We start from the raw sequence: 13821 nt of genomic DNA on the forward strand, positions 1-13821 counted from the left end.
GAGAGGGAGCAGGGGCTCCTGGAATGCTGATCTGAGAGGCACTGGCAATGCGAGAGACACCTCTGGTTAAGGTAAGACAGCAGGTGGCAGGATGGCATGTGCAGCACGGTGCAAGCAGCTGGGAGCTCCCGAGGACAGTGCTTGTTACTGCAAATGCAGGGAGGCTGCCAGATGGTCCGGTGCTATCCAGAAACCTTCTTGCTGCTCTAAGGCCTTGTTACTGTGGTACGTAGGCACCAAGCACGACGCAAACGGGCGTAAAGGAGCTCGGAACTGGTGAGAAAGTTCAGCTTCTAATAAACCCTTTGAAGGCAAAGTGAAACTTGTATTTTTGCAAGCCTTGAGCTGTGAAACCAGAAAGCACATCACAATAATGATAGCTCATCTGACTACCTGCCTACCAGACCGAGGAACTTCTTACCCAGCTATGGGGATTCTGGGAGCAGTAGCTGTGGTTGAGTTAGTGCATGTAGTTTAGAGGTCGTCTGTTTGAAAGCTATCTCTCGCTGAAGAATCCAGCACACTGCCTGGTAAGTCATTCCTCACCCTTGTTACCTTGTGCCTGCTTCTAGTTTGACCTTGTCTAGCCTCAGCTCCCAGCGTTTGATGCTCTTTAATACTGTTTCCCCTAGGTTGGTGAGCCCTCTGGTATCAAGATCTTTCCCTGTATGCAGCAACAGGCTCTGACTACGGATCGTTTTATCCTTTCTGCCACCGCACTGTTCTGAGTGTCTGCCTGGGCTGCTCATCCTCTGCCTTCCCCATGCCGCCTTGGAGTCACTGATTTCCAGGCTGAAGTCCTGCTTCCTGTAAGTCCAGCCAATATTCTTTGTACGTTTTTGTGTTCGGCTGTATTAAAACACAGGTCTGAACAAGACTGCTTTACTTACATGATTCAGCTTGTGCTGTGGAGCTGAGCTCTCCTGAGTATTTACTTTGTCACCAACTTTTCACCTGCAAACTCAAGAATGTGGCGAGCAGGCAGCATCGGAATCCACAAGCTCTCTTGGAAACAAAGCTGCCTTGGCTCTGGGGGAGGGACCTGATTCACCTGCTTGTTTTAACTGCGGTTGCTCCATTAGGAAAATCCTGTAGTAGTGCGCACAGGAATTGAGGTTTGGTTCTAAAACCCAGTAAAGAGGAGACTGCAGCTGCTGCTGAGTGAAGGCAGCTCACAGCCCACACCTCCAGCAGGGCAAGCACTGAGTTGGAGGCACGGGTGTAGAAAGTCCCTGCGGTCAGGCTGCGTATCGCATACGCTTAGTAAATCCCAGATTTGACATTTAGCATGAAATGCTGGGGGAGAAAGGACATATGCCAGTACAAGGTGCTGGGCCCTGAGATGTGTGGCCTGACCTGCACTTATTTCACAGCTGGGAAACGGACACAACATCGTCCTATCCTTTCAGAGGGAAGCGGTGGGAGTCCCTTAGTCCACGCGCTGTCAGCCTGAGGACGCTGAAAGAATGTTCCTCCTGTGCTTTCTGCCCCAGTTCCAGCTCGGCAGCCTGAAGGATGGATTGTCGCTTTCTGGGGATGCTTCAGAGCAAAGTGGCCTCATGCTAAAATTGTAGGAATTCAGGAGACTTGTTTGGTTTAACTTTGGCCATACACAGCCAGGGCAGGGCATTGAGACAGATTTCATGGTGTGGCCCAGAGCTTGGGTGCCTACTGAGCTGACTCCTCCAAGAGCCAGTTCACACCAAGGTGCTTTTTTAAAAATGCCTTCATGGGGTAGGCAGGGCACATAGCATGTCAGTACTGGGTAGGAGACATGAAGCTGTTGAGATAAACGGTATGTTACCCTGTCTATAGCGGGCTGTTAGGCTGTGCTTGATAACATCTGTCACTGCACCCTCAAATCCCAGCCTAGCCATAGGGGGAGGGTGCAGAGAGTTTGTCTCCAACATCTCCTAAAAAATAACCCTCTTTCCTCTGTACCATTCCGGTGGTCCCAGCACATGTAGGGTCTCCTCTGGGTCACAGTAACCAGGGTGTGCGTGGAAAATCTATCTGTCCTCAGCTGCTTTTCTTTGATGTCTCTCCAGTATATTTCTCTTGTGGCCAGAACTGGTCACCCACCCATGCCAACACATGGGGACGCACCCCAGGGCAGGGAGTGGGGAGCAGCATCCTTCTCTGAGCAGCCTGGGGTGTTCATGGTCACTGCAGGGCAGCAACAGGATCAGGGTGAGAGGCTAGTTGCTGTTGGGGCCCACGCCTGGTCCAACAGCGCAGGATGCTGGTACTCTCCCCCTGACCCAGCGGCTGCACTCCTGTTCACCCATCTGCCGGCCAGCATGTCTGCAGGGCCTCAGCACATCCAGGAAGCTCCTGTGTTGCCTGCAAAGCCCTCCCCCCGGTTCTGTGCTGATAGAACAAGGTTCTCCTGCTACTCCCTTCCTCGGTTTGCGTATTCCTCCGTGCTCTGATGCCCCCTGAACAGGAAGCCTCCCCTAACTCGCTGCAGTGCTGCGCACACAGCAGGGCACCGGCAGCAGTGGAGGAGCCCAGCTCTCCAGGTTTCATTGCCCCCTGTTAGATACCCAGCAGGTGAGTCATTTCCCCTGCTGGTGGGTGGGAGTAGCATGGTCCTGAGAACCATGGCAGGGTCTCTCCAGCCAGAAGGAGCTAAGGCTGGACATGGCCTGTCAGCAAACCACGGCAGCCAGGACCTGGTGCCCAGATGGGGCCTGAGCACCAGAGGGAAGCAACACGCAGTGAAGGGGACTCATACATAAAATTAATTTATTTTTCCCTCTGTTCACAGGCTGTGCTTGGCCCCAGGGCAGGCTGCCTCCAGAGTCCACGCCCAACCGTGCTGCCCAAGCAGACACCTCCTGGTGCCATACTGCTCCCTTGGGCAAGGGCAGAGCCAGTCCCTGGGCCCTGGAGGGGCAGCCAGGCCCCACGCAGAGCCACCTGAGGGCATGGAGCTGCCCAGAGCAAGGTGCTGGCGCTTGTGCAGCAGTGGCGCGGTCCCTGGGCTGCCCTCAGTGCAAGGTGCTGTTGCTCTGCTCCTCAAAAGCCATCTTACCCAGCAGCTGGCTCTCCAGCTCAACGCTGCCCACTGGCAGCTGGAAGAAGTTCATCTCGGCAGCCAAGGCCGCCATGGCGGAGGAGTCCTGGCCAAACTGGGCCCGCAGCATCATGTCCATCTTCTCGAGGCGCCGCTTGAGCCGCTTGGCCTCACGCTCCCGGATGAGCCGCGCCTGCCGCTTCTCAGGGGTCTCGTTGGCACGCTTCAGCCGCATGGCCTCACGGTCCCGCTGCAAGCGCCGTGCCCGCTGCTCGTCTGTCTCCTGCATGCGCTGCAGCCGCTTGGCCTCGCGATCACGCATGCGCCGCACCTCGCGCTCCTCCGGCGTCTCATTGTCGCGCCGGCTCTTCTTGGCCGTGCGCTCCCGCTCCAGGCGCTGCAGCCGCACCTCCAGGGGCTCATTCTGCCGTCGCAGTGCCCACTTGCGCACGCCTGGGGCCTGCGCCTCCAGCAGCTTGCGGTAGGCCGCACAGTTGTTGCACACGAGGAGGACGCCTGCAGGGTACACAGGGCCGTGGAAGGCAGTGTCTTTGCCCTCAGCACCAGAGGGGCCCTCAGCACGGGGGGTGGGGAGGTGATCTGCACTGAGCACCTCTGGCAGCTTCTCACTGCAAAACACAAAGAGCAAAGTCACGAGCAAAGTCACGGTGCTGCCACAGATGCCAGGAGCCCTGCCAGGCACAAAGGGCAATGCGGAGGCTGGTGACAGTAGCTGGGCTGTGCGGGGAGCCTCCCTGCCTCTGCATGGCTAGGAACTAGGAGCATCTGGGCAAGGGGTCATGGCAGCCCTGAGCTAATGCTGGGTGGGAAGAGAAGGAACAAAGAGGGAATTGCAGCTTGAGCTGCCCCTGTCCTGGCACCTCCTGGTTCTACCTGCAAGTCCCAGTGGTACCAGAGAGGCAAACGGAGCTGGGCCGTGAACTGCTGGGAAGATCCCACAGACCAAACAAAGGGCTGGGAGCAGCGCAAGCCAATGTGACTCCCTTGTGCTGGCACCAGGGACAGAGCTCTCTAGAGCACAGGATGCAGCACCGGCTTCTCCTACAGAAGTGAGGCCTGTGTTCTCATGAAGCGAGGCAGGTGTTCGCTGAGCTAGGGAAGCCTCTTGGACCAGCACTGGTCATGGAGTCCCATCAGCCTGGGATCTGCATCCACCGATAGGCAGGGACAGTGGGAAGCAGGGTCCCTGGGGGAGCAGAGCCAGCCCTTCCCCAGCTCAGTGCTGTTGTAATTCGTGGTGCACTTGCACCTGCAAGTGCTGTGGGAGGCGGCCCAAGGTAGGGCTGGCGCCCCTACCTGTGGAAGGTGGCGTGGGTGGTGAAGCGAGCCCCACACACGGCACAGTTGGACAGCTGGTCCTCGGAGTGGATCAGCAGGTGCCGCCCAAGGGATCCTGGGGAGCTGAGGGCTCTGCCACACACAGGACACATGTAGCTCTTGGCACTGACCACAGCTGCTGTGTGCTGCAAAGCAACCACAGGCGTTCAGTGATCCAGAGCCTGCCTTGCACGCAGCAGGTGCCCACACATCCTTTGGGGCAGCCCTTGTCTAGCCCTGAGCTTGCCTCCTTGTACTACCCTGCACGAGTCCTAAGTGTGGGAAATGGTATTCAGCACTGCCCTTTAGGCTACTATTTAGCACCTGGTCAGGTAGTGGGATGGGTGCTCCTGAAGCACCACCGCTGTGGGGGGCGGAGGGGACACCTCCTTGGCAGGAAGTCGACTGCCCTAGCAGAGAGGCAGCTGCCAGAAGTGTGCAGAGCTGTGCTCGCCAAGCCAGAGAGCTGGGGACCATCTGGTGGGCCAGCCCTAATGCTGCCCATTCTGCCTGGGGGTCAGCATCATGACTGGCTCCACAAACCCTTGCAGCTGTGGGCAGTGTGCCCAGTGTGGGGCAGGGCAGAGTGCTCTGGGAACTGGTGTCTCATTGGTAGCAGGGAGGAACAAGAACCTGCAGGGCCGGGGGATGCAGCTCTGCCTGAATACTGCTAAGTTCTGGGGCTGAGGCCAGCGGCAGCTGGTGCCCTGAGCTGGGGCTGGGGCTGGTGTTGGTTGTGTTCTGTGCTGGGGCTGGGGCCAGCAGCGTTGGCACCCTGAACTCCGAGCTGCATCTGGGGCTGAGGTCAGCAGTGTTGGTGCTCTGAGCTCAGAGGGCTCCCAACTGCCCTTTGCCACTGGGAAGGGAGAAGCCCCTTCTACAGAAGTTAGAGATGCAGTAGGCTTAGGGTCACAGAGATCCTGCAACAGAGAAGCTTTGTACCTGGTACACGTGAGCAATGAGCTGCTCTCTGCTGCCACACTCCAGCTGGCAAAGTGGGCACTGTGACAGCCCCAGCATGGGGTCTGCATTCAAATTCTCTGTCACCTATGAACAAGGAGAAGCCAGATCAGGAAGACTCCCTGCTCAGCCCTCCCCGGGGCCTCCCAGGGCACCTGCTACTGGAACCAACTGCAATGCAGTCCGCAGTGTGTCCAGTAACAGGCCCTGCCTAGCTCTGTGCCGATCTGTACAAGCAGGAGGAAGAACAAGCCTACAACAGAGGCTGTGGAGCCAACAGGGGAGAAAAACAAGCTCCCCGGCATGTGATGGGGCCCAGTTCTGTCAACTGCTGACCATGGGAGGCGCTTGGAGCCTAGGGAGGGGCAGCAAAATAAACCCAGGACTTGGGAAGCAGAAGCAGATCAGAGGGAGGGGAGCTGGGACACCTGTCAGCTCCTTGGAAAGGGTCCGGGAGTGTCAACAGGAACCATCCCTTCCATGGCAGCTCTGTACAGCCAGTCTTGGCACTGCCTTCCTACCTCCTACCAGCTGTGGTTGAGGAGGAGGTGTGAGCAGTTACGCTGCCAGGAAGAACCCTGAGCCCAACCTGGCTGGATGACCAAACTCCCCTGTCCCAGGGGAGGGGCCAGGATGCGCCGCAGGAGCGGTAGTCGCCTGCCTCATTCTCTGCCATATGTTGGGTCCTGGCTACAGGCTGCTCTGTGTTCTCCAGTTCCTTTTTCACTTTAACCACTGCTCTGTCCTCCTCGGAGGTATGGGAAGAGGCTTCATCCTGCGTGGTCTCCTCTTCATCGCTGTCACCTGGAACAGAAAGGAGCTACGCTAAGGCCCCGCAGCAGCCCGAGGCAGTGGACTGTCATCACCACGCACGCACCGCTCTGCTGTGCCCTCCAGCCACCCCATGCCGTGCCCAGACTCTGCAGAACTCACTACTGCTGGAGTCGTGATCTTGCAGCTGGTGGATAGCTGGCCGCGGGTCCCCAAGTGCCCCAGGAAAGTCCGTTTTCATCATGGCCTGACGGGCTTGTTCCTCCAGCCCTGCGAAGACCTGTTCCCCTGGCAGCCAGAAGAATAGAGGGGTCAGGCTGCTGCCACCCAACACACTCAGCAGCGCATTTTCCCAGGAGCTAAGCACGCGCACAACTCTACTGCACACACCAGAAAACCCCTCTACGCCAGCCTTGGATGGGCTCTGCTGTGACCCCTGCTCAGGACACCTGCACCCTTGCATCTGCCCAGGCCCTGGTCCTGAGAAGCTCTTACTGACACAGCCCGCTCCTTCCCAGCAGAAACAGACCGTTCTCTGCTTGCCTGTCACTGCACTGGAGAAGATGTCTTTCAGCTGCCAGGAGTCCTCCTAAAGCCCAGACATGTCCGCGACCCACGTTCTGGTAGGCCCTGCACTGTGCTCTCACCGTGGCCCTAAGCTAGCAGCTGAGCTCTGTGATAGCAGTCATCAGTCTTAGGGGAGAAGCATCACAGGGATGTGGTTATCACCAACTGCAGAATGTCAGCACCTCCCATCACAGGCAGGCCTGTGTATGCCTGAAATCTGGAGTCAGTAAAAGAAATATGGACACATTGAGGTCTGGAAATGCATAGGCTGGGCCCTAAAACCACCTTACGTCTGCCATCAGCAACAGCATTCACCTGGTACGGGTGCAGATTAGTGTTCTGGATCCAGATTAGATCAACCTGATCTTCAAGACTGAATATTACATCAGACGTGTTCTCTCAAACTGTCCCAAACACCTCCCCTCTCTCCTTTCTGCCCCCAAGATGTCTCCACAGGGCAGAGTTAGGATTATTCAGGTGTGAAAGATGACTTGGAGATGAACACACGGGGCCTTTTCTGAGCACAGTCTAGCTCTGGGGACAGTTACAACCTCCCTGTGAAATACATTCCCCAGATGACTGCCAGCCACTCTCCGCATCCACTGCATCTCCATAGGGGTTTTTACCTGCAAAGCTATTTTAGCCATGTAAGGAGTTCAAGAACAGCAGGCCCCAGGATGCAGGCCCTTGTGGCTATTTCTGATAACTTGAAGATAACAAGTGATACTTGTTTAACTCAGCACATTGAGCTGGGTGTGCCCATATGCCCTGGGTGCTTTGTGGGTTCTGCAGCCACAAAGCAACCAGATGACACTGGCCAGTCATGCTGGGCTTACAGCTGCCGTGCACTGCCAGAGCATGCATCAGTTCCCCTCCCTGTCCTCACCCCCTGCACGCACTGCTAAATCCTCCCTCTCTGCTGGGAGGGCCACCCCTTTCTTCTCCAGGCCTGAGCACCTCTGGTGCAGGGCATGCTCTAGCTCTTCTTGCCCCGTTTGTCAGCACCTCCCCCCACCACTGTTGAGTGGATCTGGTGCGACTCTTTTAAAAGTATCTTGGGTTGTGCTTTTTTGTCCTTATCATCGTAACAGAAATGGGTCCCTCCCCAGAGGCTGGATGTATAAAAATGCTTTTTCTGAGAAGCTCCTGAGGAAGTGCCCTTGTTCACAATGGTTACCATGTCCCATCGCTCTCAGTGGGACTGAGGCATTGGCTTCCCATAGCAAGGATCATCAAAGCCTTCCTTTGTTCTCCATGGGAGTGAAGCCAAGCTGCCCTCCAGGAGGTTGGTGCCACCCAACATGGACATGAGACAGAGGAGACCTGGAGGAGAAAGCGAATAGAGGAAGTTGGCATCCTTGCCAAGGATGCCCTGTGTATAGGTTCAGGCTCAATGAGTGCAATGAGCAAAGATGCACTGGGAACTACTTGAATTGCTCTGAAAGGAAACATTTGCAGCTTCTGCCAACCAACCAGACTTGCTGTTAGAAGGATAGTGGGGAAGAAACCGACCATTTTGGACGTAAAAATTTACTTGCAAAAATTACCGTTGCTCCAGATCCAAAAATCTGCAGTTTGAGCTGAAATCACTCAGGACAGAAAAAAGGTCTGCTGTAGAGTTCTAAATATCAATGAAATAATCCTTAATAAATTAAACTGATGGATAGATTTACTGATAAAGTGGTAGGAAATGCGATAGTTATTCAAAGAGCAAATACGGTAGCACTGAGGCAGACACAAAGTACTGTTCATATGTGACAAAGTCAAACCTCTGCTTTAAGTGGGAAATTCAGCTTTAACCTTGGAGGCACAGCTGGCCCCAATACAATGAGAAAACTGCCCCACGGAGAGCCAGCCCTGTGGCATATAGCAGGGTAAGCACCATGGGTCTGGTGCTCCATGCTAGCCAGACTGCTTCAGTCCCCATTCTGCTCCACCTCTGTACTTGTGCTCCTCTCCTAGCACATATCCCAGAGCAACTGGCATGGCTTCAGGGAACAGTGACTTGTGGGAGATTGCAGAAGGCCTTCAGACATGCCAGGGGGATTATGGAAGAAAAGGCTGGATTAGAATCCTGGAAGCTCCCAGCACCTCTGGGTACTATTGCTCCCTCCTGCTTCTCTCAGGAGGGAAGGTCAGGATATGCACTTTATCAAGAAAGGTTTCTACTGGAGCTTTTGGAGTCAAGAGGACAGAAGCAAATGCCAAAAGGCCTTGTCTTAGAAGATGTGGTGGAGGGTGTTCTGGTGGTGCTGGCTACTGAAAGCAGCAGTGCCTAGGGTAACTTGCAACACAGGCGCACACACCCCAGTAGCAGACAACTGTGCACAGTGCAACTGAAAGGATGGAGCCATTTGTGTGTGTCGGGATAACTCAGACTTGCAAAACCGAGTTACTCGAGGCCTGGGGCAATCAGCAGGTACTGCAGCATTTCAGCACCTCTGTTGCTGATCTCAACAGACCATGAAGAGCCCCAGGGAAAATACACTGATCACCTGCTGGTACCCTGCTACCGAGTGACCGCCAGTCAGGGGGAATCATTCTGGAACCAGGTGGTCTGTGGTGTGCTGCAGGGGTGCATCAGCAAGCGATTCCACAGTGCTAGAGCTACTGGGGGAAGCACATGTCTGTGCTGTCCTCTTCCCTCCCTCCCCCAAGCCTGTGGTGGGTTACGGTCCCTGGGGAAGCAGGCCTCAGAGGCCTGTTGTGGCAAGTTCCTTATCAAGTATGCAGAACGAATGGACAAAGGTGTGATGTCAGGGTTTCCAAAGCCTGGTAATTCACAGGAGTGGGCAGAGCACAGGACACAATTCCTGTGAACAGCACTGGCGGTAGCCATAGAGCAAGGCAGCGATGCTTGCCCACTGCCCTGTTACACATGTGAAGCCAAGGCGGTGCCTCTGGGCAACAATGAAGCGTGAAGGCAGTACAACTTACAGCCGTTCCTTACGTTGGTGCTGCATGCTGTTGGCATTCTGCCCACGCCAGCAGTGTGTTAGGGTTGCACATGTTCAGAGCAAACATATGCAGCTGAGAATAGAGGGAAGAATCTTTCGTTTCAACTCTGAGTGTTCCTGGGACCACGTTTCTCCCCACATACCCCACTGGCCTGGTCTCTAAGGAGTTTAGAAGAGTACACTGTTGGTAATGGAGGAACCAGCTGCTGCTTTTCTGTGATTGGCAATGGCAGGGTTACACTGTTTGTGCATTTACACCTCTCCTGCTTCGGTGATGTTTACTTCCCTTTGGAAAGGGAGCAGTGTCAGGGGAGGACAGCATGCATGATGCTGCAATGGCAGACCCTCCTCCAGAAGTTTCTTTATTAAACACAGCTAACCGCACTGCCAAACCCAGCAGCCATGCTTGAATTACAGACAGCTAGAGACAGAGAAACTTCATGAAAAAGCCTCTTCCCTTGGGTTCCTCTTTCCACAATCTTGTGAAGGAGCAGGACAGACGAGAGTAGGGGCAGCCTCTGGGACTGTGCAGGAGGGACGTGCAGCAGCCAGAACCAGGTGGAGAATGGATGCGGCAGGCAACAATTCTTTTCCAGAGTCGTCATCTCTCTGATCCATGCAAATGCAGGACGCAGCTCTTGCTGCTTCTGGGAAAAAGGCCAGCAAGGTTCCCCTGCCTTCCTGCTGAACCTGACAGGTCTCTCAAAGACGAGCACTTTATTCCCTTGTAGGACAAGTGTTTGGAGTCGCTCTTCACATAGGGCTTCTGCATTTCCTTTTCCTGGACCTGAAATTTGCAAGGCTTTCCACCATTGTGGTTCCAATCCACTGCCTTTGTGCCTATTCTGGGATGTCCACAGTGGTTTAAGAGTCTCTGAAATGAAAGTGACAATTGAAGAGTCAATAACCACAGCAATACCCATGTAGTGCTTTTAGTGTCAAGGAGTCTGGTAAGAGTAACAATTTCTGCTCAGTTTCTGAAGCCATGAGGCCCTTCTCCTCCAGCTGCAGCTGACAGACAAAGCAGAATTCACACGCTGCACTTACAAGAACAAGAGACGTGCATGGAGAGTTCATGTGATGACGGCATCAGGCAAATGGGACTAGGAAGTTGGCAAGTGGAACTTATTGCAGACACCCTGAGCACACCATTTTGCAGAGTCCCAGCAAGAAAGACAAAAGCAGCTGAGTGAGGGAAGAAGGAAAAGACTGACTCCTGCAGCAGAGCTGTGGGTTTGGATAAGAACAGGGGAGTCTGTAGGGGAGGTAGTGGTGGTCTTCTGCATAGGTGGAAGTAATTAGGGCAGCCATAAAGATTGATGTTAGGAGGATTGCTTGTATGGGAAGATGTTCCTATATAAATCCTGACAACTGGGGAAAAGTAACAGCTAAACTGAACAATTTGGTTTTAATCTGTAAGAGGAATACACCTGCACCACATATTCTGAGTCAGCATGGAGGAGGCAGTGCGTGGCCATCCTGTCCTGGTATTAGAGTTTGCATGAGCTGTGCACTTCTTTTCTATGTACAATTGTATTTCATGCATTAAATGCAAAACAAAATGAAGTATGTTAAAAGCGATTTTTGAATTAGTGGCTGCCGACCTGTAATGGGGCACTAGATGCAGTCACATGTGGATGCATTGGCCATAGCACACAAGGTGATGACTTGCAGTCATGCTCATTTGTCTTGTGGTTTCTGTGATGGTTTGAATTTTTCCCCCCATTTTCCAGCCACCTGAGTGTAGCCACTAAGGCTGCTCATCTGTGGCAGTGCTTGCCAATTAAAGTAGGTCTGTGCTAATTGGGCACAGCAGGCCATATGGTTGAAAATGCAGGGTTAAGGAGGGAGATGGGTGAGCCCGGAGACAACGGGGGACTGAACCAGGCAGGCTGGGGACGGACTTGCAGCTGTCACTTATCCAGAGGCTGATGGAGAAGGGAATGTGGACTGGCCCAGCAGGTGCAGAAGCAGACACTTCTGCCGTCTTGCGGCTCTGCCAGTTGAACGGTGGTACTCCGAGGAACTTTGGAGAACTCCCAGCCCCCAGCTTGCAAGGTCACACTGTCGTGGTAGGTATCACATAAAAGGCCGCGTACCTGCTGTCCCAGCTCCTCCTCACAAACCATTTTTCCCTGAGAAGAGATTGCAGTAACAAGCCTGACTGCGTCCTGCTGGTTCACACCGTCTGTGAGCTGGTGCTCTCCACTCTCATGCTGCCCTCCACAGCAGTCCTGCATTCTTCAGATGCTTGGCTGGCGAGTCCGTCATTTGCTGAATATTGAGACAGGTAAGGTTTCTACTCTGCACCCGAGACCAGTATCGCCCTGGGCTCTGTACAGCCCATTCCACTCCTTCGTGCTCTTGTAGCGCTGCCTGCTGCTCCGGACGATGCTTCTCTCACACTGGTACTTGGATATCTGGCTTTAGGCTAGTGTAATGCATGTGAAAGGGTTCAACTGGTCCCAGACCTCTCCCCAGGTGGCTACCAGAGCCATATGTCGGTCTCACGCCAGCTGGCAGCATGTTTATCAGATGGTCTCCTCCGAGACAAGCTGGTGATAGAATCATTTGTGTTTTCAGACACAGAAGATGATGTTTGCTGTGGAAATAGTGCACAGCTGAACTCCTTAATGTGTGCAGTGCTACTGCAGGAGTTCCTAGCTCCTGGACACCTTGGCCCCCATACAGCAAAGTGCAGACACAGGCCTAAGCAGTGTGGAGCTCCTGTTCACGTTATCAGAGCTCTTGCATTACATCTCCATCTACACTGGCCCTGCTGAAGGATGCCAGCAGGCTGGAGACCCTGTGCTCAAAGCAGATCTAATCCAGACGACAGCTGCGGTGCCCAGATGCTGTTGGGGACAGCGTGTGCGTGGACACGGGGTGTGCTACTGCCATGCCAGGAGAGCTGCACCATGGTCAGCGCACCCAGTCTCTCCAGTGGAGGCAAAGCCTAGGAGTTAGTGCACTGTAGGCTAGTCATACCTACAGTGTTCAGATGGAAAGCAGAGTCAGAAGGCCAGGAACAGGAGGCATCCTTAGCACTGCCCCGGGGAAAGCTACTTGCCCTCCCTCCCCTCGCCAGATGGGACCGTGTGTGCTTCCACCCCCCAGTCTGAGGCCTGCGTCACAGTGTCCAAGACACGTGCTGACTTTCGCAGACACCCGTGTACGTTTCTATTGCCTTACCCATAGAGACAGCAGAGAGGAACAGAGGCATGCAAGCCAGCAGCATCAGCAAAGTCAGGCAGTCGCTAGAGCTCACACAGCTTAGCATTGAGCCCTCCGTCCTAGACCCCTACCAGTCCCGACACCCCAGCAGCGCCCCACCTTGCGGCATGCCGCCTGCCTCCACTTTTCCCTAGGAAAAGCACAGCCATAACAGGCTCCGGTCGGCCCCGCGTGTGCGCACCCCTGCTGCAGGGCTGCCCGCTTGTGCCAGCACAGCTCCCCCACCCCTCGGCTGCAATCGGCACCAGCAACGTGCAGCGCTCAATTCACCGCCAGGTCGGTCTGTCTGTCTGGCTCCCTCCCAGCGTCAGATATCTCATTCCGTGTCTGCCTACAGCGCTGACATGCAGCGACTCCACCTGTCTCAGCATCAAACGCTGGGGCTTGACATTGCTGAGAGACAGAGGGCTTTTCTCCCAGCTGGAAGAGAACAGAATCCAACACCTCGCATCTCTGCTCACCGAAGAGCCGCCTGCCCAGCCCCTGCGAGGCAGGGCTCGATCTCTGCCCTCCTGCCAGAGGAAAGCAGAGGTACAGGCAGCTCATGTGGCTTGCGACGAGTCTGGCGGAGCGGGAAGCCGAACCCAGGCAACCCTGGCTCCCAGCTGCGCGCTCAGGACACCTCCCAGATGTTCCCTGTGGCCCACGGTGCTGGACGCTGCGTCTCCTGGGACGCCACCGCTCCTGCACACGCGGGAGCCGCGCCAACGCCCAGCGCGAGCATGTGCTGCTGCCCTGGGCCTGCGCCGGCCCCAGAGCGTGGCCGCTCCTGACCTCCACCTCTCCCAGACCCCGGCCACCAGCTGGACCGCCACCCGCCCCTCCCACGGGCCCGGCACACCCCCACCCGGCGCAATACTCACAGTGCACTTTATTTGGAGTGGTCTGTTTCCGCCGGGACATGTTTCCCTGCGCCGGGCGCGCGGAGGGGCCTCCCCGCAGCAGAGCGCTCGCCTGGGGGCAAGAGGAGCACGT

General features: G+C 55.2%; 1 protein-coding gene across 11 annotated transcripts; it reads right to left on the minus strand.

The window, feature by feature from the left end:
• Positions 1-2721: 2721 nt before the first annotated feature.
• Positions 2722-13815, minus strand: ZNF821 (zinc finger protein 821). Of its 11 annotated transcripts, none has more exons than XM_019505326.1 (7): positions 11712-12937; positions 10660-10797; positions 6251-10486; positions 5907-6121; positions 5300-5404; positions 4337-4503; positions 2722-3648 (listed from the first exon to the last, which is right to left on the minus strand). In XM_019505326.1, the coding sequence occupies exons 3-7, from the start codon at positions 6549-6551 to the stop codon at positions 2994-2996; spliced, it is 1443 nt and encodes a 480-aa protein (XP_019360871.1). In that variant the 5' UTR covers positions 6552-10486; positions 10660-10797; positions 11712-12937; the 3' UTR covers positions 2722-2993. The 11 variants fall into 11 exon arrangements, with proteins under 11 accessions (XP_019360871.1, XP_019360870.1, XP_019360868.1 ...); XM_019505325.1 differs by having other exon boundaries at positions 11217-12937; XM_019505323.1 differs by having other exon boundaries at positions 11043-12937.
• Between the last annotated feature and the right edge of the window lie 6 nt (positions 13816-13821).

The sequence above is a fragment of the Gavialis gangeticus genome, unplaced genomic scaffold, assembly GCF_001723915.1.
Source record: "Gavialis gangeticus isolate Ggan-Ray unplaced genomic scaffold, GavGan_comp1, whole genome shotgun sequence".
NCBI lineage: Eukaryota > Metazoa > Chordata > Crocodylia > Gavialidae > Gavialis > Gavialis gangeticus.